Raw genomic sequence first — 23,747 nt, forward strand, 5'->3', positions numbered from 1 at the left:
TTCCCCCTGTCTGAATTAAAACATAATTTAAAATATGGAGTAATATTTTTAACCATTGTACCATATTCAAAATAGCTTTTGTTTTTGATGACACTGGGAGGAATTAATCACCAAACCCTACAGCTATTACACAGTATATTAATAAATTTAAAAACCAAAATCAGTTGCAGTTAGAGGATTGGTAAAATGAAGGGGTTTTATAACATGGGTCCTGATCCAGCAACTGGATCCATGCTGTTGGATCCGTAAGCTTGCACTGAGTCCCACTGTAGTCAGTGGGGTGCCATATGGGATCATGTGGATCCGATTCCAGATTCAAGGCATTTGAAAATAAGATCCTGAGTCTACAAAGCACTTAAGTACACGCTTAACTTTAAGCACAGGTTTAAGTACAACACTATTCAATAAAGCACTCAACTGCAGGCTTGAGGCCCAGTAAAGTGCTTGTGTTTAAGTGCTTTCCTGAATCAGGGTTTATTTTTGATATTGCACACAATACTGACCTAATTTCATACCACCTCCCCTGAAAGTATACACTGATATACAGCACACATGTACTCATAAACACACAGGCACATATATATATTTGTTTATATAATATTACAATTCAGCCACAGAGCACATACTATAGGTAGTATTCTCCATTCCTGTTTTGGTTCAACGGATAGCTTAATATATTATTGCTTAAATCATAATAGCCCAGATCCTCAATAGTATTTCAATAGGAGTGAGATGCCTAAATACCTTTGAAGATCTGGGCCAACATGCATACAAAAATTGGATAGAGTGTACAACAAAGTCACATAAACCTTGCTGTAGGAACCTTAACTTGTGCATATGCTGTGCTTTAATTGGCATTAGCTGATTTTCTTTTTTTAGTTAATTTCCTTAACTAACCCTGAATCTCCACTCAAGATATTTCTGATACATTCACTGGGGACAATCTATGCAAGCCACTGCCCGATATGTATTGATTGTTAGGGAACCTGTTGCGTTTCTCTCATACATACCCAGAACTGCACTGTTATCTCACTCACAATATTGCATTGGAGTCCACTGCTGGGCATATTCAGTTACAGTTAGTATATTTCTATCCTAGTATTGAACAATGTATGCTATCACATGATCATTTCTGTGTATTTTGCAAGTACATGCTAAACTGAATCAATTAAAAATTAAAACACATTTCTAAATATTTTTTGTCTCATTCCTGAAAAAAATGCTCCATTCAGTCTTCTGAAACAATACAATGTACAATATTTTGAAGTGCATTTGCAGAGCTGCACAGGGCGTTTTGTCCCACAACTTCCCTTAAAATCAGAAGGAGATATGCAGCTAAAACTTCATGGCGATAACCCCCTCTTTAGTTCACACCTCTGTGACCAACTGCAACAGGAACACACTCAATTTTATGCTGACCTTGCTTAGCTGGCAAACATTCCTTCTGCCTGCAATTCTGGCTTTTATATGTCTGACACCGCTAGCTGCCATCGACTGTTGTCAATTTTACTGAGAGAACAAAGGTTACATGTTAAGAAGCCAGGATTTGAAAATTGTGGTCTAGAGGATGCCACTAATGTGCACTTCTGTATTTTTGGAATGCCATCAGCATTTTTTTGCCTCAGGACTCTAAGTAGATTGCTTGTTGGAACTGTGAAAGTTTGAACCGTCTCTACTTCTATGGGAACAAGCGCACCTTAGCAATGCCAAGCTGAAACTTGAGAAGATGGGAAAACCTGGTATGCTGGGATTTGGCTCTTCAGAGGAGAAATGCAAATTAGTATACAGTTTTAGTGCAAATTACTGTACCCCACATCTTTAAGAAAATAACGTTACCAGTTTTGCTATTGCAAAGGCAGTCTACTAAGCCAAGAACCATCATGAACTCATCATCAAGTAGCATAAACCTCTCATATATCAGGCAAGGGACATTTTGCACTAGCTATACCTGGAGCTTGGGTTCCTGCAACAGTGACTTAAGGTTTTCATCTGATATAGCATTTTCTCTTTCCTTACAGTGTTTAGTGCTGGGTACTTCCATTACTTGCTATTTTTTTTATTAAATGTTATATCCAAGATAGCTAAGAAATGTGCAGCTTTAAAATGAATTTAGCACAATCTTCAAAATGGAAAATGACACAGTAACAACCTTTACCATTGCCAAAATCTACCCACTCACTTGCCTGGAGTGAGGTGTTTTTTTGGGGTGCGAGTCGCATTGGGGTAGTTGCAGGAGTGCGAGTCGCATTGGGGTAGTTGCAGGGGTGCTGGAACAATTTGTATAGTGGGGGTGCTGAGAGTCATTGATTCAAACTGCAAACCCGGTATATGATGGAAACCACTTCAAGCCAGGGGGTGAGGTGACATTCCCCACACCTCTAGTTCCAGCATCTATGGGTAGGTGGGGCCGACAAACAAGTAAAATGTCATGGTAACAGGCCCCATGATAACAGGTGGATGAAAAGAACCTTGGCCTGGCTTGGTAAACTGTCAAGACATTTCTGCAAAGCTGCTCTGAAAAAAAAAAGTGAGTCAAGTTCAGGAAATTGTCTTATTAGACGAGTGGTGCGGTGAATACTCTTACAGACCATCACACATCGCTTACCTGTGGACAGTCTTTGATGTAGTGTCCCTTGTTAAAACAGAGGTGACATAGGTAGTTAGGAGGTGGCCTCTTGCTGGGTTTTCTGGCTTCCGAGGAGAGGGATAGGTCAGAGAAATGCTCAGTGAGCGAGCTTAACCCATCCACTATGTTATTAAGGGAGCCATAGGGCGATGCGCTCTTATACAGACTGCTACTCAGCGCCTGCAAAAAAAGAAAGAAAGAAATATAGTATTGTACTAAAGGTTCTTCTAAGAGTGAGCTGAACCACAGCAGGCTAAAAATAGCAGCAGGAACTTGAATAGAGTCTTTTCATTAGGAACAGGGTGCAGACTTTTTGAAAACAATATATGGGTCATTAATACAGAGGCCTCTTGGTTGTAAGCCTAAAGATGGCACGACAGATCAGATTATCCCATTGGTGGGGAAAGTACTGAGCTCACCGCAGTTCACTCATCCCAGCCTGGCCACTAAGCGATGATTGCTTTCTTATGTGATACCCTACCACAGTCATGGAGTGGTTAGAGCTTCCAAGCAAAGTGCTGAAGAGTGACCCACAAAAAGGAACATTTTTTGGTGTCCACAACTATTTGAAAGATCAATATTGAAACCAGAGAAAGGAAAAGAACACCAATAAAAATGTAAATGTTCATTTGCAGGCTGCTTGATGAGACAATAAACATAGTGTCCTGAGTTTTAAACAATAAGAAGTGCTCATCAGATCCAGGGGAAACTGCTGTGATTTAACCATTTCCTGATAAATAGCAAATACACAGTTTTGTCTTTCACCTGCATGGGATCTCCACTTTCTTCAACTGGCAAATCAAAACTAAAGGGAGCCCAATTTGCCATTCTGAAGCTTCAGAACAGCAGGAAACACATAATCGCCTACACAGGAGTTAAGTGATAACAAGTATTCATTCTCTTTAATGCCCTGGGGTACAACAGAATAGTAACTGGTTGATAGGAGCTTTAAAACATAAAAAATAGCTTCTTCTCTGGATTTTGCAACATGGCTGTTCTGCAGACAGGACCACAGCATGAACAGTTGTTCCCACCCAAAGTACAGGTAGGACACATTTGCCAGGGTAACATAAGGAATTTGCACTTGTACTTATTAGGCCTGGTTCTCCTCTCACACTATTATAAACTTCAAAAACAACAAGGAGTCCAGTGGCACTTTCAAGACTAACAGATTTATTTGGGCATAAGCTTTCGTGGGTAAAAAAACAGGTTTTTTACCCACGAAAGCTTATGCCCAAATAAATCTGTTAGTCTTTAAGGTGCCACCGGACTCCTTGTTGTTTTTGTGGATACAGACTAACACGGCTACCCCGATATTGTAACTTCACTGATTCAGTGGAGTTACTCCTAATTTACACTGATGTGTGCAACCAGAATCAGACCTGTTCTGTGGCTATAATTTTTCAGTGCTGTCAATCAGAAACTTTTAATGAGGGCCAAAAAAATTAATTAAAAATCCTTTACATAAATAGATGCTAGAAGCTGAGATTTAGTGAATTTGTGAAACGAATTCACTAATCTTTGAGAACCTCAGATAGTCAGGATTTCTGTCCAGCTGATGTGATGCTCAAATAATAAAGGAGTCACATAGGGATAGTTGAATAAGGGCTACTCAAACATGGATCTCTGCATAATTTGAATCTATAACTGCATCCTAGGACAGTGGCTTTGGATATGCAAGTGAAAATTAGGTGCAAGCAACAGATCAGTGGTGTCACACTTTGCAATCTCCTTTAGCCACACCAGAGGCAAAAGTGACCAAGTTACACAACTGATGAAGGGTCTAGTAGATAGGGCACTGGATTGGGAGGCAAGATAACTTGCATTCTGTTCCTGTGACTTGCTCTGTGACCCTGGGAAAGTCATTGCAACCCTCTCTACCTCAGTTTCCTTCTCATCCTTTGTCTTGTCCAATTGCACTGGAAGCATTTTGGGGTGGCACAGTCTGTACTGTGTGTTTGCACAATGCCCCGCACAATGAGTCCTAATCTCAGTTGGAGGTCGCTATCTATACTTACCTGGTGGACCTGATTCTCCCCTCATTTTACACCAGTCTAACCCAGGAGGAGCTACATTAGTGTAATAGTACGTGGCATAAATTTGGTGAGCGAAGAATTGGGACCTCTGTCTTTGGGGTTAATTCTGTACATTTTGAAAATGAAAATGATCTCAACGAGTGACTGAAAGGTTCTAACTGCTTCAGTCATCAAGTGACTAAAGATACTTCAACAGTCATCAGCACTTATTTTCTAGAATTATGGAATTCCACAGGAATGAGAAAATCTTGGCAACAAATTGGTAAGAGGAAGGAGAAGTGCCATGGAACCCAAATTGTTGTTAATTAAGAGACTTCAAGAAGCTCTTCTCTCCCGAGTAGCCACTTTCACTTACACACACTTGGAATAATACAAAATGTTTTTAATAGCACATTTTGACTGAGGACTCTCAAATTGTTTCACGTGCATTAAATAATTAAACTCCTCAGCTGCCTTGTGAAATATCTATATTATCCCCATTTTACAGATCGTGACCTTACATACAGAGAGTGAGAAATTCCACTCCCACCACCCACTGCAGAAATCCACAGATCTTCCTTGGGTTGGGTCACATGCAAGTCCTCTGCAACACATGGGCAGGACACAAGGCTGCAGTACAATCTGCACATGGGTGTTTTTTCGTCTCATAGGACCCAATCCAATGCCCATTCTTGGCAAGAGGAGTCCTTCATTTGACTCCCATAGGCATTGGGTTGGGCCTGTAGATTGTAACAGTGGCCACTTTCCATTCCCCATCCATGAGCTACTGGAGCCTCATGACTGTGTTTTATGTTGGTCAAGGCAGGCGCTACCCTTCCTGACATATTCAAGGCCAATGCAGGGCTTGCAGAGGGTGCCTACTTGGCCACACGACTAGTACCACATTGTACCCTCTGCTGCAGCAGTGAATATCACTGAGAGAGCACACAATTTTCCCTGGGTCCCACAGTGAGTCAGTGGTCTAATACTAACCACCATACTTTGTAATCACCAAACACTACCTATCACTGGAAAATTCCCTTTGAGCTGCGCCGAGATGTATAGAATCCATCAAATGTCGGCAGGGAGAGGGTTAACTCTCACTCCCCAAGCAGAGGAAAGACCACAGCTGCATGTCCTAATTACAAGGATTGTGAGGGCTGGGCCAGCTGTGGCGAATTAAGGAGTTCCCTATCAGGCTGTATTAGGGATGTGGGTTTACTGGTGTTAGGAATTAGTGTCTTCTGGTTGGGAGAGGATGAAAATGCTAGTTGGCAAAACCTGTCTGTCTCTTTCCCTCAATGACTCTGCAAAGCTTTGACTTGTTTTAGTTGAATCATGGGGATTTAAGCTGAAGGAAGCTTTTGAAATCTTAGTTTAAGTCTCTGATTTGGATGGGGCAGGGGTCCCGGGGGAGCTATCAGGGGGTGAGAAGTAGGGGGGTCGGATAGGTGGCAGGGGCCAGGCCATCCCTGGCTGTTTGGGGAGGCACAGCCTCCCCTAAATGGCCCTCCATACAATTTCTGAAACCCGATGTGACCCTCGAGCCAGAAAGTTTGCCCACCCCTGCTGTAGTCCTATCCAGCCTCCTTATTCAAGTCCACACAGGCACGTTGGGTAACATTTTCAAGGATGTCTAAGTGATTTAGGTGTTAAAAAGCCAAAGTCTCTTTTGAAAATGAGATTTGGGCTACTATGTCACTTGGGCACCCTTGAAAATCTTACCTGGGTTGCTCCTTGCTTGGCAGAGACCACCTCCTATGCTGCTCTTTCAAGACTCCCATGCCAAAAGGAAGACTAGGGAACCACTAAATCTAAATTTGCTTCTCCGGTTACTTAAAAATGGAGACAGGGCAGCAATAAGAACAGGATGACACAACAACACAATTTAATTTATGTTATATATCATAAAAAAGGCCCTTCGCTCCGAGTGTCTATGCTGCACTTTCCCTCTCTAAAGCTTCCTTTTGATGCTAGAACCAGCTCAGATCTAAAGGCAGTGAGCGAAGATGGGAATGCTAGCCTAGACATGGTGTTTGTACCATGATGTCAGCTGGTCCTGCTCAGAACAGACCTGGACAACACAGTGGCTAAAGTGCTGTTAGTGCCCCGTCATCTGTTGGTGGAGTTGAGCCAGTTCTAGTAATAATGGGAGAAGAACCTACTGTTGTCAAGGCCTGGGGACCAAAACAGCCAGGCAGATGAAACAACAGGAGTCAGAGTTCCCCTGAGTAGCTCCCTGTTTAACTTGAAAAGGCCAGCTCCTAGGCGACCAGCGGAGTTAGCGAACAAGAGTGGCAAGCTGGGGAATTTGGCAAGAGAGTTTGCCAGGTGAGGAGGAATGACTTCATGACCTTTGAGGTGAGTTTGTTTGTTTGTTGTGTGCTCACTGTTTGATTTTAGCATATAGTGTGGCCTGTTTGGGGGGCAGTGCCTGTGTCTAGCAGCCTTCTAAGCAAGGCTGATGGCTTCTTGATGAAGCTTTGATCCCCCATCCCTTTAGGATCCATTAACCATTAACCAGGGACAGGGCTACTCAGGGAGATCAGGGGTTTAAAAAGCCAGCTCCTAAGTGACCAGAGGAGCTACCAAACAGAAGAGTTTTTTGTGAGGGAGTTTAGAGGGGGAGCATGAGAACCAGATACACCTAACAATTGGGCAATAAACAACCCTACCCCCCCCCCCAAAAAAAACCCTCAAACACCTCCCCCCAAAAAAGCTGAAGGAGTAAAAATAATACAGGCAGAAGTCCAGCAGCAGAGTGGGGGGATAGCCTAACCCTAACTGCAGCATGTATGATTACTTGCCTTGTGGCCAGGTGGCATATGTGTGCATTCAGCGCAAGGAGCTCCGGGCCCTCAGAGACCAAGTGTGGGCTCTTGAAACCAGAGCAGCTGAACTGGAGGAACTAAGGGAGGCAGAGAGGTACAAGATGAGACTTTCTGGGACTTTCTGGGTCCCACCCCCAGTCTGACAGCCTTTGTGCTGCTGAGGAGGATGTAAGTCTTGGGAAGGACATCATCAAACTGGAATAAAGGGAAACGATCCCATAGTTGGGACCCTCCTTCCAGATGATGCCGTGGTATCCTCTCGCAATGAGGATACCTCCTCGGGGGAGGGAATCCCAGTTATTAGGAAGAAAAAGGTAATAGTAATGGGGGATTCGATCATTAGAAATATGGATAACTGGGTTTGTGATGACTGGGAGAATCACATGGTCGATTGCCCGCTGGGTGCAAAGATTACAGATTTCTCAAGGCTTATACTCAGACTTATCTGCAGTGCTTGGGAGGAGCCAGTGGTAGGTACCAATGATATATAGAGAAAGGTAGGAGAGAGGTCCTGGAGGCCAAATTTAGGCTGCTAGGCAAGAGATTAAAGTCCAGGACCTCCATGGTAGCATTCTTGGAAATGCTTCCAGTTAAACACGCAGGACCAGCTAGACTGGCAGAACTGCAGGATCTCAATGTGTGGATGAGATGATGGTCTAGGGAGGAGGGATTTAGGTTTATTAGGAACTGGGGAACTTTTTGGAGAAGGAGGAGCCTATAGAGGAAGGATTGGCTCCACCTCAACCATACTAGAACCAGATTGCTGGTATGTAAAATTAAAGAAGTCATAGAGGACTTTTTACACTAAGTGCAAGAAGAAAGCCAAGAGATATAGAGGAACACACGGTTCAGACACAGACATTTCTTAAGGGAGGATCTATTAACAGGGATTCTCTATATGCTAGTAAAGAGGAGAGAATAGAAGTTGAGAAAAGTACAGGTAGGAACTGAAGAGAAAGTCAAATGAAAAAGAGTTCCATTCAATTACATAACATGAAGGCAGACAACTAAAAAGTGACAAATTTTATAAGTGCTTATATACAAATGCTAGAAGCCTAAATACAATGAGTGAACTTGAGTGCCTCGTATTAAATGAGGATATTGATATAACAGGCATCACAGAAATGGTGGAATGAGAACAATCAATGAGACATGGTAATACCAGGGTATAAAACATCAGAATGACGGAGTAGGTGGAACTGATAGGGGAGGTGCACTATAGATGAAAGAAAGCATAGAATAAAATATAGTAAAAATCTTAACTGAGTCAAACTGTAGCATAGAATCTCTATGGATAGAAATTCCATGCTTGAATAAGAAGAACATAGCAGTATGAGTATACTACCAACCACCTGATGGTGTTAGTGACTGTGATTAGAGGTCACAAAAAAAGAGGTCACAGAGATTAGAGAGGCTATAAAAATAGAAAACTCAATAACAAAGGGGGATTTCAACTATCCCCATATTGACTGGGAGCATGTCACCTCAGGACGGGATGCAGAGAAAAAGTTTCCAGACACCATTAATGACTCTTGGAATACCTAGTCCTGGAATCCACAAGGGAAGAGGCAATTCTCGATTTAGTCCTAAGTCGAGCACCAGATCTGGTCCAAGAGGTGAATATAGCTGAACCACTCAGTAATAGCGACCACAATATTAATATACAGACTAACACGGCTGCTACTCTGAACACAATATTATTAAATTTAACATCCTTGGCGGGAGAGGGAATAAAAGAAACCCACTACAGAATGGGGGACTACACAAAAATGAGGAAGCTAGTTAAACGGACATTAAAAGAACAGTCACAAGAATGAAATTCCTGCAAGCTGCATGGAAACTTTTTAAAAACACCACAATAGAGGTTCAAGTTTAATATATACCTTAAATTAAAAAACAATAGTAAGATGACCAAAAAAGTGTCACCATGGCTAAACAACAAAGTAAAAGAGGCAAGTAGAGGTAAAAAGGCATCCTTTAAAAATTTTAAGTCAAATCCTCTTGAGGAAAATGGAAAGGAATATAAATTCTGGAAAGTCAAATGTGAAATACAATAAGGCAGGCCAAAAAAGAATTTGAAGAACAACTAACAAAAGACTCAAAAACTAATAGCAAAAAATTTTTAAGTACACCAGATGCAGGAAGCCTGCCAAACAATCAGTAAGGCCACTGGATGATCGAGGTGCTAAAGGAGCACACAAGGAAGACAACGCTATTGTGAAGAAGCTAAATTAATTCTTGGCATTGGTCTGCACTGCAGAGGCTTTGAGGCTGAGTCCCACACCTGAGCCATTCTTTTTAGGTGACAAATCTGAGCAACTGTTTCGGATTGAGGTGTCAATAATGGAGGTTTTGGAACAAACTAATAAATTAAGCAGGACTAGATAGTATTCACTCATGAGTTCAAAATGAACTCAAATAAGAAATTGCAGAACTACTAATTGTGGTATGTAACTTATCACTTAAATCAGCTTCTATACCAGATGACTGGAGGATAGCTAATGTGAATCTCATTTTTAAAAAGGCTTCAGAGGTGATCCGGTAAGCCTAACTCCAGTACCAGCAAATTGGTTAAAACAGTAAAGCGTAGAATTATCAGACACATAGATGGACAGGATTTGTTAGGGAAGATCAACACAGCTTTTGTGAAGGGAAATCGTGCCTCACCAATCTATTAGAATTCTTTTAGGGGGTCAACAAACATGTGGATAAGGGTAATCCAGGGTATATAGTGTACTTGGACTTTCAGAAAGCCTTTGACAAGGTCCCACTCAAAAGACTCTTAAGGAATGTGACGGGGAAGAGCGGCCCCGCACTGATACTGCAGAAGTTAACCCTTCCTTCCTAGCAGAGGAAGCCACACACCGGAAGCTCTGCTGGGCATGCTCCAACTGGAGAACAAGTATAAAAGCCTGCAGATCAGCTCAGTTGGGGCTGACCACTGGAGGAGAAGGACACACGGTGCTAGCTCCTGAAGAGGAAGAGCCTGCGCGCCAGGAGTCAGTCAAGCCGAGGCACTATCTGAGACCCCAACGGAGGACATCACAGGGGAGGAACAGACCGGAGGACTCCCCCCGCCACAGATGAACTGGTATTCACGGTAGGAAGTGACCCAGGGGATCTTTAGAGACAAACAGCGTTAGAGCTGTATTGCTGCTCGGCGTGTTGTGGGCGGATCCCCGCCGAGCGAGTGGCAAGGAGAGCTTGCCACTACCAGGGTCCTGGGTCGGGGAACCGTGTGGGATCCTAGAGACTCCGGCTGTTAAGCTGCGCTACCCCGCTCATAAGAGGGGTTGTATAGACTCTGGCTGCTAGGCCGCGCTACCCCGCTCATGAGGGGAGGCAGGTTGTATGGACTAAAGTCTCTAGGCCGCGCTACCCCTCCAGACAGAGGCGATAGCAGGGAAGAAGGCCAAGAGGCCGTAACCGACCGCCTGCAGGGAAGCGGACGCAAGGACTGGAGAGTGGTGAGGCGCCAACATCCCAACCCACCCCTGCCACAAAGGGGCGCTGCAGTGCCAGGCCCTCCATAAGGAAACTAAGCAGTCATGGGATCAGAGGGAAGGTCCTCTCATAGCTCAGTACCTAGTTAAAAGACAGGAAACAAAGGATAGGAATCAATAGTCAGTTTTCAGAAGGGAGAAAGGTAAATGGTGTCTCCTCAGGATGTCTACTGGGACCAGTGCTGTTCAACACATTTGTAAATTATATGGAAAAAGGAATAAACAGTGAGGTGGCAAAGTTTGCAGATGATACAAAATTACTCAAAATAGTTAAATCCCAAGCTGACTGCAAAGAGTTACAAAGGGATCTCATAAGACTGGATGACTCAGCAACAAAATGGCAGATGAAATTCAATGTTCATAAATGCAAAATAATGCACATTGGAAAACATAATCCCAACTATGTATACAAAATGATGGGGTCTAAATTAGCTGTTCCTAGTCAAGAAACAGATCTTTGGAGTCATTGTGGATAGTTCTCTGAAAACATTTACTCAATGTGCAGTGACCGTCAAAAAAGCTAACAGAATGTTAAGAACCATTAGGAAAGAGATAATAAGATGGTAAATATCATAATGCCTCTATATAAATCCATGCTTTTCTCACATCTTGAATACTGCATTCAATACTGATTGCCCCCATCTCAAAAAAGATAAATAAGAAATGGAAAAGGTACAGAGAAGGGAAACAAAAATGATTAATGGTATGAAACAGATTAAAAAGACTAGGACTATTCAGCTTCAAAAAGAGATGACTAAGGCGGATATGATAAAGGTCTATAAAATCATGAATGGTGTAGACAAAAAAATTAGTGTTATTTACTCCTTGTGATGGGGTGGACTAGGCCCAAGAGGCCCTTCTGCTAGAGACCTCAGAGTCCTGCCACACCTGTCCCAGGAAAAAAAGTAGTAGAGGAGTCCTCCAAGCTGCACAGAGAGACTGCATGGGACATGGTCAATCAGGGGGAGGCTGCAATGGGCTAGCCAGTAAGAGGGTTGCAGGCCAGTATAAAAGGAGCTAGAGTCAAGCAGTTGCTGCCTGGAGCTGGAGGAGTGTGAGGGAGCTGCAGGACCACAGACAGAGCAGTTCCTGGCAGGGACCGGGAGAGCAAGAAGGAGCTCTTGGCTGGCTGCTGGGGTTGAGTACAAAACTTCAGCTCTATAGTAAAGGGTAAAGTGTTGGTGAAGTTCCTAAGACAACAGGAAAGTAGCCAGGGAATCATAGCAGCATTGTGAGCAGTTGAAAGGTAAGCAATGGCCCATTGCTACTATTCATAGGGTCCCTGGGTCAGGACCCAGAGTAGTGGGTGGGCCAGTATCCCACCACCAGCCACAGGTGAAATAGATTACTCCCTGAGGAGAGAGTTGAACCTAACCCCAGAGAGAGGACTGAAGACCCTGAAGAGGGTCAGCAATTTACTGGACATGGAACTGTAATATAACCCAGGAAGGGGACCTAACCTATTTAGTGTCTCCGCTGGAGAGCTGGGGTCAGAAAGGGCAATTGCCTCTAAAGAGGAAGCTGGGGGGGTGGGGAATACAGCTTGATACCAGCACCAGGACTGTTTAAAGACTGCGGGCCAAGACTTTACTGTTTATCCCAGAAGAGATTTTGTTTTGTTGAAAGCCCTCAACCTATGTGTGTGACTTGGCTGGAGGGTTGGATCGCTGAAACTGCCTGAGAAACCACCAACAGGGATCACCACAGACTGAGAAAGGAGCAGATGCACACCTGGCTAGGGGGCGCTCGTGAGAGGTGAGTGCCACCCCGTTACACTACTTCACATAACCCAAGAACCAGGGGTCACCCAATGAAATTAATAGGCTGCAGGTTTAAAACAAACAAAAGGAAGCACTTCTTCATACAATGCATAGTCAACCTGTGGAACTCCTTGCCAGAGGATGCTGTGAAGGCCAAACTGGGTTAAAAAAGAATTAGATAAGTTCATGGAAGATAGATCCATCAGCGGCTTTTAGTCAAGATGGTCAGGGATGCAACCCCATGCTTTGGCTATCCCTAAGCCTCTGAGCGCCAGATACTGGGAGTGGATGAAGCATTCCCTTTGAAGCATCTGGCTTTGGTCACTGCTGGAAGACAGGATACTGGCTAGATGGACTATTGGTCTGGCCCGTATGGCCATTTTTAAGGTCTTATGTTCTTAAATTTAGCTAGCCTATGCAGTATTTGTCACTGCTACCTCTGAGATACAACTCTGCTGACCACTGAGGCTATGGCTGACTCACCCCATTTGAGACAGTTTCTTTACATTGACCGTCCACAGGCATGGCCCCCCTGCAGTGTCTGCGGTTCGCCGTTCCTGGCCAATGGGAGCTGCGGGAAGCGGCATGGGCCACAGGTTGCCCACCACTGCACTAGGGCAAGTAGTGAACTTAGGTCTTTGCTGCACATTGCTGGCCTGGGATGGGATAGCACATGGGGACCTAGGCATGGTTCTCTCCCTTGCCAATACTGGGCAAACAGGATCCTATGTGACTGTAGCTGTCTATTTTTGTTGTTTTGAAGGATTATTTCCTATATATATATATATATCCTACAAAACATGTATCACTGTTTAAGAGAAAAAAAGGCCCACAGTGTGGAACAGCTCAGAATTGGTCATGAGATTTGAAGCCTTTTGTCTCATATCCCGTTAGTCAGGTCCACTTTGAATAGCGTAGATTTACCATCTGATGTCTCTTTGGTCTGTGTTGGTGGTGTTAGACTGGTCTGGCTTAGGCCAGCTCTTACTGTATAAGTGATCATGTCACAAAACTCTAACACTGACCTCCTTTGTTAGAAGTCTCACTGGCAGGGACAGTGGCTAAATAGGAATCTAAAGTACCCGCTCAGCTCAGGGTTGAGTCTCAAGGACAGAGGAGGGGAAGCTTTCGCTGTTGCTGCGTGCGTGCGTTGAACCCATTCTGTGGACAAACAGTCTGATGATGCTGAAGTTTATATCTAGTATCTTGCCTGGGAACAAAATTCAAGAAGGTACTAATCAGACTTCCCAGAAGCATGACCATATCTTTAAATATTCCTATTGTTTGATTATGTAAACTGTTAAAGTGTCCAGACTTGCCAGCACATTCTGATTCCTATGCCAGCCTACAGCATTTAGGCCATTTGATGCCATAGATTTCCAATGTCTTCTGGCTATTGGACACACTCTCAGCAAACATTCTCCTGGGATTTATTAGACCTATTATATTGCTTAGCTCTCCTAGTACACGTACAAAGTTCCAAAGGAATGTTGCTGTCTCAAATCATGAGTTCTGTGCAATACTAGTTCTTGAAATAGAACTTTGGATGTTGTGAAAAGTTTAAATCTGGACATCTTAACTATATCAACTAAACAGAAGGCTTGTCTACTACTAATGTGTTTCCCTCAAGTACTGATCAGTTTAAAGAGCAGCAAATCTAAGGATAGTGAAGGTATTCTCTCTAATCCAGAGGTGGGCAAACTACGGCCCGCGGGCCACATCCGGCCCATGGGACTGTCCTGTCCGGCCCTTGAGCTCCCGGCCGGGGAGGCTAGTCCCCAACCCCTCCCCTGCTGTCTCCTCTCCCCCACAGCCACGCGGGCAGCGCTCTGGGCAGCGGGCTTGCGCGCTCGTGCAGGGCACTGTGTTTGGCTCCAGCCAGGAGGCATGGCTCCAGACATGCTGCTTTGAGCGGCATGGTAAGGGGCCTGGGGCCAAGGGGGTTGGATATGAGGAAGAGGGTCCTGGGGGGCAGTCAGGGGACAGGGAGCGGTTGGATGGGGCAGAGGTTGGGGGGGTAGGGGGAGGGAACAGGGGGACTGGATAGGGGATGGGTCTCAGGGGGCCTGTCAGGGGGCGGGGGTGTGGATAGGGGTCAGGGCAGTCAGGGGACAGGGAGCAGGGGAGGTTGGATGGGGGTAGGGTCCTGGGGGGCGGTTAGGGGCAGGGTTTCCCGGGAGGGGGCAGTCAGGGGACAAGGAGCGGGGGGCGGGGAGGGTTGGATGGGTCGGTGGTTCTGAGGGGGGCAGTCAGGGGGTGGAAAGTGTGAGGGGTCGGATGGGGGCAGGGGCCAAGCTGTTTGGGGAGGCACAGCCTTCCCTTCCCGGCCCCCCCATACAGTTTCGCACCCCGATGTGGCCCTCGGGCCAAAAAGTTTTCCCACTCCTGCTGTAATCAGTGACCCATTGCCAGGGTGTTTCTCTCTCTCTTTGGTATAGTATTTATTTTTCTTAAATGAAATCTTCTAAAAATACTATCTTATTTTGTAGCTGTTGAGAATGCTTCTAGATTAATGGCTACAGATGTGGCTACCGATGGGAAAGTACTTTTTCTGCAGAACAGGTTCAGCACAGGCAGTGGCAGTGCAAACATCCCCTCCCCTTCTCCACTAATCTCTCTTAAATCAGACCTAGAGGGGTATTTCCAGGAACGAGATTGCAGTTGAGTCTCCATGTACATTCAATCATCTTCTGAGGCTAGCATGGGTCCAATTAGGGCCAGTTGGGATGATGGCTTTTGTGATGTGAACTACTGTCCATGAAGAACTGCACTTAAATGACCAAATAACTTTGCCTACAATTCCATTTATATTGTTAGGTCACCGAGCATGAGAAAACTCCCTTTGGAACTGGCACTGCTGAGAGATCATCAGAGCTGCTCTCTGACAGCCAAGGTAGCAGAGAGGGAGTGAGAGCAGGATCTTTCAGTGAAAGTGAGACAGTGCTGAGGGAAACGGGACTCTTGGCAAGTTACAGTGCAACACCGTGAGAATACAGTTTCCACGGGGCAATGATCTGATTATACAGAAAGAGATAGAAGTGAAACTGGACACTGCATTGTGGAAGCACTGCTGCAAGGTTAAAACATCTGTCCCCAGGCAGCACCATTAGCTATATTGAAAACCGCTACTGCTGATTCTTCAGCTGACATTGGAGAGAAGCACCAACATCTTCTCAGCAGCATGGAGAGAGGCAGTTCCCTCATGCACGGATGGCTTCCTCAAAATAAAAAAGTGGGGCACTCAGGAACATAGGATTTTCCCTATTCCCTTGGGCTAGTGACCCCATCAAGTCAGCATCCTGCCTCCAGCAGTGGGCCAAACCTTGTGTCAGAAAATCCTGTGATCCCACCCCATCCGTCAGAGTGCACTAAGATATATGTGCGGTAAAATACCTCCTGACTCCTGCACTGCTCACCTTATGCTCTGAAGGATGGGATTAGAGTACCCATATCTTGGTATATTCGACTACAAATGCACTGGGGCAGTTTGAAATCTGAGGGGTGAAAATTAAAAAACATTGATTTATGCTGTGCAGACTGATAAGGAACTGCAGTAGCACCTAACTAAATGACCCCTTTTATAATCTATATCAGCAATCTCTTTAATTGCTATAGTGAGGTGTCATAACTAATTTTCCTACAAAATACAGTCCAACGTGCCACCTATTCCACTAGAAACAAAAATAAACTGCAATTGAAAAGCAATCAGCAAAGAACACTTGTCATATGTTATCCTTGTCCTGATTCAGCAAGATACTAAAGCACATGCTTAAATTTCAAGCAGCAAGTCGTCCCAATGACTTTAAATCGCTTGGATTATTTGATGCTTGTGGTTGGCTAAATAAAGAGCTTTAAGATATTTTCCTGTCACTTGTCATGTTCTAATACACTGGAAATGATAAATACCAACAAACTGACGAATAACATGTCACAGAAGTTAGACTGATTATACTAACAGGTCTTGCAATGAAATGCCAAAAGATGCTCAAGTCGTAATAAATTGGTTGGGATTTTCTTGTTGATGGGAAGGTTTGTGCATGCAAGTGGCCTCTTGGGAATGAACTAACTCACCAGTTGTAACTGTCCTCACCTTCACCTAATAAAACCTGCTCACAACTAGGACTAACAGCCAAAATAACTTGTTTTTAAACAACAAAAAAATAAGAGCTATTTTGGAAATACTGGCATGTGGGGAACAGCACCTCAAAGCTGTGACTTTGTGCACCTGCTATTTCTTAAAAGCTGAGATGATTCCATTTTCCTATGCCAATTTTCAGTGGAGAGTGAATTTTTATAGCCGAGTAATAAACCCCTGAACATAGGGGTTTTAATGGAAATTGTGAATCACCTTAACTACAGCAGTTCAAACAGGCTAGAATAATAAAATAGGATATGTTAGCTATCAAGGCCAAAAAAGTGTCAGGATAGAGCTGTTTTTAAAAGATCTCTAATTCAGAAGTAGTAATAAACATTTGGCAATACATGAGCTGAAAGCACTTATTTTGGTTTAGCCAGATTCTGCCCCCAGATAAGTGTACACAACTCCCACTGACTTCAGCAGGAATGTTTGCACCTGAATGAAGATTCAGGCCTCCATCATGCAATGAGCTCTGTGTGGCCTGATTTATTGCATGATCTGGCTCTCCAGTATGGGCTTCAAGACAGTAGCCTTTCTAATTACTCACTGAATTTTACTCTATTACTTGGTAAAAACATAGAACTCTATACATATTAACAGACCGGGCAGATGGACTCACTGAATAGACTTCAAGGAGTGACCAGATTCTTGAAGAATTACCCCTAAATCACTGGGCCACTCCTGGAAGTGCTGTGATTTCAAGATGTATTGAGGTAATTCATTAATAATTATCCATAAAAATATCCATCTCTTATGTGGCTTTTCACTGTAGGTCTGAAATCCCTTTACAAAGAAAGCCAGGGGACACATTTTAAAGGAGTTGCACAGTTTCTCTTTGGCTGCTGGCTCTGGCTATATCAATCACTCTCAAGTATATTTCAGGATGGCATTTTTCTCTGGCTGTAATGTAATGAACATAATTTCAGGAATTCTATTTGGAATAATTCTGTGCGGGTCAATTAACCATTGAGGGATTTCCTGTCCCTGAATCAGTGGCCACAAAAAACCCCACTCTTCATAACTTAACATGATTAAACTTATATGTGATTGTTGCTTGTGCATCTAAGCAACAGAAATAAAGCTATCAAAATAAGACAAGGACAACTTCATTCCTGGCCTGACTCTGTGACAACTGTGGGGTTACACCAACATTCAATTTGTCCCATTAAACTGTCTGTCCTACCTCCCACACCTTGCATGATCAATTTGATAAGTATGAAAATGCGATGAGACAGAAATCAAGCTCTGTCAGAAATAAGGAACCACAGCTAGCCTGCTTACTTGCTAGCTTAATGTCCAGGTGCTCTAATGAGAACAGCTGGACCCCAACTGAGATACCTGATTGGCCAAACTGCCTGATTAGCTGAGGGAATCAGCATACCTGCTCTTAAGACCAGCAGCAGGAACAAGGCATTGGCTACTCAAAACATTCCCCTAAGGCTCTGATAGTGTCTGTGCTTGTTTGTTCCCAGCCCTGCTCTTGTTTTCACATACTCCAGGTAACCTGGCTCTGACTCCAGTTCTGACCCCGGGCTCTGATTCCTGATACCAGCTCTGACCCTCACTTCTGATTCCTGACTTTGGTTCTGACCCATGTCTCTGGTATCTGCCCCCGACTTCTGCTCTGATCACTAGGTATGATTTCCATTTCCTAATCCCTGACAAGCTCTACATGCAAAACCAAGATGTACACAGCATTAAAACAAAGTGCTGGTGTCCCTTTAAAAAAGTATGCACCGGTGGTCTGTTACCTGCAGAAACTTTTGTAGCTAACATTTAGTTTAAATAGTCAGTATGAATACAGGAGGCAGGTCGGGGAGGGGAACCGTCGTTGAATGAACAATTCTAAACCCCAAATGAGCCTTCACCTTGACACAGGGAAGGATGAGTACTCTTTACATCTTGCTCCAGCTGCCTTGGTGGGGGAAAGGGAGAGTAAAGTGTAAACGCCTGTCTTTGCTCTAATTCTGGGGTGCTGGTATTAAAAATCCTTGTTAAATGATATATTAGGTCCTTTTCAGGCAAACAGTTTTGCATAAGAATTGTAAATCCCAAGGGGTGTCTATCAGAAAGCTGGCAGGTCTGGATTCAGAGAAGCACCTAAATATCTGGATCTGGACCTCTTTAGTGAGCTGTGCCTCTTGTGACAATAGCCTTTCCCATAGTTTCTCTCTTCCAGAATTCTGAAATGCAGAAGTGAATAAGGATGTGAATTTAACTGGGTGAAAGGAGGAAGCCTTGTCTACCTTCAGATTCTGGCGGATGCTTATTTTATCAAACATGGTGCACCAGTGTCTGACCCCAAACTATGACAGCTGTTCCTTCCCTTAGCCTCTCAGCTTGAGGGGAAAGGAATTCTAGACCACTGTATAATTAGATATGCCTTTCTTGAGGAGAGGAATTGTAAGAATTCTCTAGCGGGATGGGGCTTTCAGACACAGAGATCTGGAGCTAGAGGGGTAGTATAGCCTAGTGCACGGAGCAAGGGCATGGAAGTTAGTCTCATATTTGCTGATAATTCACTGTGCAACCTTAGGGAAGCCACCCACTCCCTCTCTGCCTCAGTTTCCTCATCTGTAAATCAGAGAGGGTGATATTCTTGGTTTAGCGAGGATTAGCTAAAAATTCTACCTGAGACTGGTCACTTCTGTGCGTCCTGTGAACAGGCATGCAAAGAGTTGCATGAGATTTCATCACGCAACTCCCCTAAATCTGTGCCAATGGCTAGAGAACAGCTGGGGAGGTCAGGGGAAGAAGCCCCAGACTGTCTACTGAAATGCACAGCCTAGTAGGCCACAAAACTTCATGGGGCTTTTCTGACAAATTTTGTTGTACTCAGAATGACTCAAGTCCAAGTAGCTTCCCCTGCCCCTTGCTACCTAAAGGTCTGCTCCTGCTCCCTTCGCTGTCAGTGGGAGCAGCACTGAGCCCCAAATACCATTACAGTGTAGCAGTGACCCCGGGAAAAGCCCTCAGGGTGGGAGTAAGGGATGAGAAGGCAACTATAAAGATTTCCACTGGTCAGACATACAGTCTTGGAGGAGCTTTCTAATTCTTGTACCAAGCTCTGCAGGGAGCCTTTTCATCTTCTGAATGTTAAACAACTGCCCACTTATACTGAAGAGATGCTCTAACACATGAGAGCTATATTAGGGACAAGGGAGACCATTCACACTGCAAATTACTGCTACCCATCCTCACAGGAGCTTTCATTCCTTCTGTCTCTGGACTGCGTGCAGCTGAATCTCCCCAAGTTACAGACTACTAATCTTCCTGACCTTTTGCGGCAGGGAGAGGGATTGCAACATATTAGACCTCTGGCCAACAGCTTGATTCAAAAGTGCCTCCTTACTCTGTTAAAAATAAGCACAGAGTTTTATGGGCGTCAAGGCAGGTTGTTCAAAGATGTGAGATTAAAAAGCGATATGGGGAGCGGATGGACATATTCTGATTTCTGCACTTTAATACCCATGGTCACATTCTGTTAACGTCTCTGCTTCCTGCAGGAGAGTTTGTCTCAGTTTGACCTATAGTCTGAAAAAAACAAGGGTCAGCTTTCCTTTTGTTTGGTGGATCTTCTGACACTCTAAATGCAAGAAAAATAATTCCTGTTTAAGACACACTAAAGAAGGCATTTACCTCCTGTGCAGTTATCTGATGGTTAAACATTTTGCTACGGTTCAATTTAACCCATAAATCTGAGACAGTTTTGTTTATATTCTTTCAATTTAATAATGCCTTCTTGGCACGGCAACCTGTACAACGGCTGCCAAAGTTTGAGAGACAAACCTCAGGTCACTGTCAGCGGTAGAAAACAATAAATCGTCCGGCCAGATTGAGCTTCACAATATGTTTGGGGTTTAATGCCAGTTCTTGAGTAAGATAAATGTTGTATTAACACAAATAGAAAGAGAACTGTTTACGAAGCTGTAGGCTGGAATTGTAATTTGGTAACTCCAGTTATGCATAGTTTTAGTCCAAGTTAGCTAGCCTTTTACCGTATGAATTCTCTCAAACACTTAATTCACACGTTAATAAAGAAGCAGTCTCCTTTTCAAGTCGGTTTTAAAGATTTTTTAAATCTAGGCTTTTTTTCCTTATCTGTTGGAGGGATGAAGTCTGTCCTATTAAATGGAAATTAATTTTCAGGGGTGCCAGGGGAGGAAGAGTGGATGAAAGTGCACATTTACATCTTAATCTTGTTCTGTTTTTTTGTTTAAGCTTTCATTTAGTTTCTTGGCTTCCCACAATTTAAGATGCAGTCAATAAAATAACTTTCTGATAACTACAGAGTAACTTTTGCTGCTTTGGGTCTATCCAGCCCAAGGTGTCCATGGCTCTGAGACATGTACCCTGGTTGTCTAGCAGTTGATCTAACCTGAAAAAATGTGGACTCCCCCTGCAAACACACCCACCTACCGGAGAGTTTGAGGGGTTGGAGCTGTTAGCTTGGGGGAAAGCCTTCTCTGAACCATGTAGCCTCTCTAAAATACTTGGCTGGCAGGCAGGTTGCTGAGATAGAAGAACCAGCCTCTACATCCTCTTAAGATGTTGCTCCGTTATGTGGTTGTCAGATGGGGCAGAACCACAGATTCTTGCCCTTTGAAGGTAATGGATGTAGGTGGTCATGCAATGACTAAAGCAGCATTATGCAGCTGCTACAAGGCTGAAGCAGTCCTCAAAATAGGCTGCAGGAGTCAAAGAGACTGCAGCGCTTTTGTGAGCCATGCAGAATGCTTTTAGTTCACTCACAGTCCATTTCAAGAAATGCAGAACATAATTCCTTAGTTGTAACAAGCATGCAGTAAGTTTCAACTGTTCAGTGGGACCTGAAGAGCTGCAGAGTGAGACATCTACAAGATGCAGGGATTTCAAATTTCTCTGGTTCTAAATCTGGGACTTGTTAATACATATTCAGACTTAACCAGTGACAAAAAGTCCATGATACACCGGTGACAGTTTTAAAGTGTGATATCTCACAAGCGACTAAGGCTTTCCAACTGTCATATCCTTGGAAAGCTGAGCATCTTGAATTCCCAAGAGTATAAAACATCTGCTTCCAGACCTAATAGGTTAGGGCATTAAAAATAAAAATGCGCAAACTCTTAGTTCTGTACCTCATCTTATCTTCCCCAGGTGAATCTTTATTAGGTTCCACTGTAAGTAGATATCAATATTTTGTATCATATGAAAGATTAGACTGACTTCACATGTCAAAGCATTATCTAACTCATGCCACTAATGAAACATTATCTGCTTCAGTCATATCAGATTTAGTGAAATCCTATCTTTCTAGATTTTTTGAATCTCAATAGTTTTGCAAAACTTCAAAATACTTTCAGGTTCAAGAGGAGCTACAATGGCTGAATAAAGTTTCCTTCATATAATGTCAAAGGAGCAAAGCCTAATATTCTCTGCCTAATGTAAGCATTTCATTGTGGGTCCTCTTAAAACTGCCTGAGTGTGGCAAAATGAGCATCAAATTGCTTCTCAGATTTCACATAAAGAGGGAAGTGCAAATACTAACTCTTGTGTCTTGTGGAACTACCCAGCAGTTTTAAGGAAGTATCCAACATCATTGTTCTTGTGTTAAATCAAGTGTCCTCTCTGCTTCACTGCCCAGAAACTTTGAACCAGAAAACTTTTTTTTAGCACTATTCCTGGCCCAGTAAGCAGAGACAACATGGTGATTTTCTAAAGTCCATTTTCCTTCCTGAGGACCAGTACAACTACTGATAGTTGCTGCATATTACCCATGCTTACCCCTCCCTTCATTCATCTCCCCACACCCCAACATTTACAATAACAGGGGAGAAGTTTTCATATCTTGGAAGAGATAGGACCTTGGTTTTATATCTGGTTTTGAGAATTTAAGATCCATGTTACTTTCCACAAGAACAGGCATGTTAACAAGTGTCCTGGTCAAATTCCTACCTGCCTACCCAAATTACCCGTGCTATTTCATCAGCAAACTTGTTTTTTGCTTGCTGTTCTAAACAGCTGAGTGGTTTTCCTGTGGACTGTTCCACCCCATAAGGATCTACATAGGAAGAATGAATGAAAGATCACTCCATGGTACTTAGCTACAATAACAGCTTGTTTAGGTCCTTTGGAATGAAAGGTAAGATAAATGCTGTTACATATTCTGTGTGAAAAACCTAACTAAAAAATCTTATGAGGTTTATCTTGGGGAGTCTGGGTTGGGACAGAAAATGAGTGCTAAGGCTGCATCAATGAGGGGTTTCTGGGAATGTAAAATTCCAAATTGTTTATATGAGTTAGCCCAGGGGTCGGCAACCTATGGCACACGTGCCAAAGACGGCACACGAGCTGATTTTTAATGGTACGCTGCTGCCTGCCGGGGTCCCGCTCAGCCCGCTGCCGAATCCTAGCCCGACCCAGCACGCTCTTCTCCGCCACCCGCCTACCACTCTCTCTGATGGGGACAGAAGCAAGCTTGCTTTTGCCGGCTGCTCCTGTATGGCAGGCTCCGCTGGCAGCCAAGCTTCCCCCTCCCCCGCCTCTTCCCCCAGCGTGCTGTGCGAGCCCCACCTCCTCTCCCTCCCTGCCGCCAATGGCCCTTGCGAGGGAGGAGAGAAGAGCAGCCCCAGTGCCCTCAATGTTCAGACCAGTAAGGAGGCAGAGAAGAGGCAGGGGGAAAAGGGGTAGGAGCGGGGCGTATCCCTCCAGCCCCCTGCCGTGAGCCACTCAGGGGGCAGGGAGCACCCCCCTGATCCTAGCCCACCTTCCCAGCCCTCTGCCCTGACCTCTGCACCCCCCTTGCACCCCAACCCCCTGTATGCCCCCCCCACGACCACATCCCTGATTCCTGCACCCTCCACACATACCCAGCCCTCTCACATCCCATGCCCTC

General features: G+C 44.1%; 1 protein-coding gene across 2 annotated transcripts in view; it reads right to left on the reverse strand.

Moving 5' to 3' along the window:
- The window catches only part of ZCCHC24 (zinc finger CCHC-type containing 24), a 161,326-nt gene that overhangs the window by 127,301 nt on the left and 10,278 nt on the right, over positions 1-23,747 (reverse strand). For both annotated transcript variants that reach the window (XM_034775178.1, XM_034775179.1), the window contains exon 2: positions 2,606-2,806. In XM_034775178.1, the coding sequence (XP_034631069.1) occupies positions 2,606-2,806 (201 nt within the window). The remainder of the gene's footprint in view (positions 1-2,605; positions 2,807-23,747) is intronic.

The sequence above is a fragment of the Trachemys scripta genome, chromosome 7 (assembly GCF_013100865.1).
Source record: "Trachemys scripta elegans isolate TJP31775 chromosome 7, CAS_Tse_1.0, whole genome shotgun sequence".
NCBI lineage: Eukaryota > Metazoa > Chordata > Testudines > Emydidae > Trachemys > Trachemys scripta.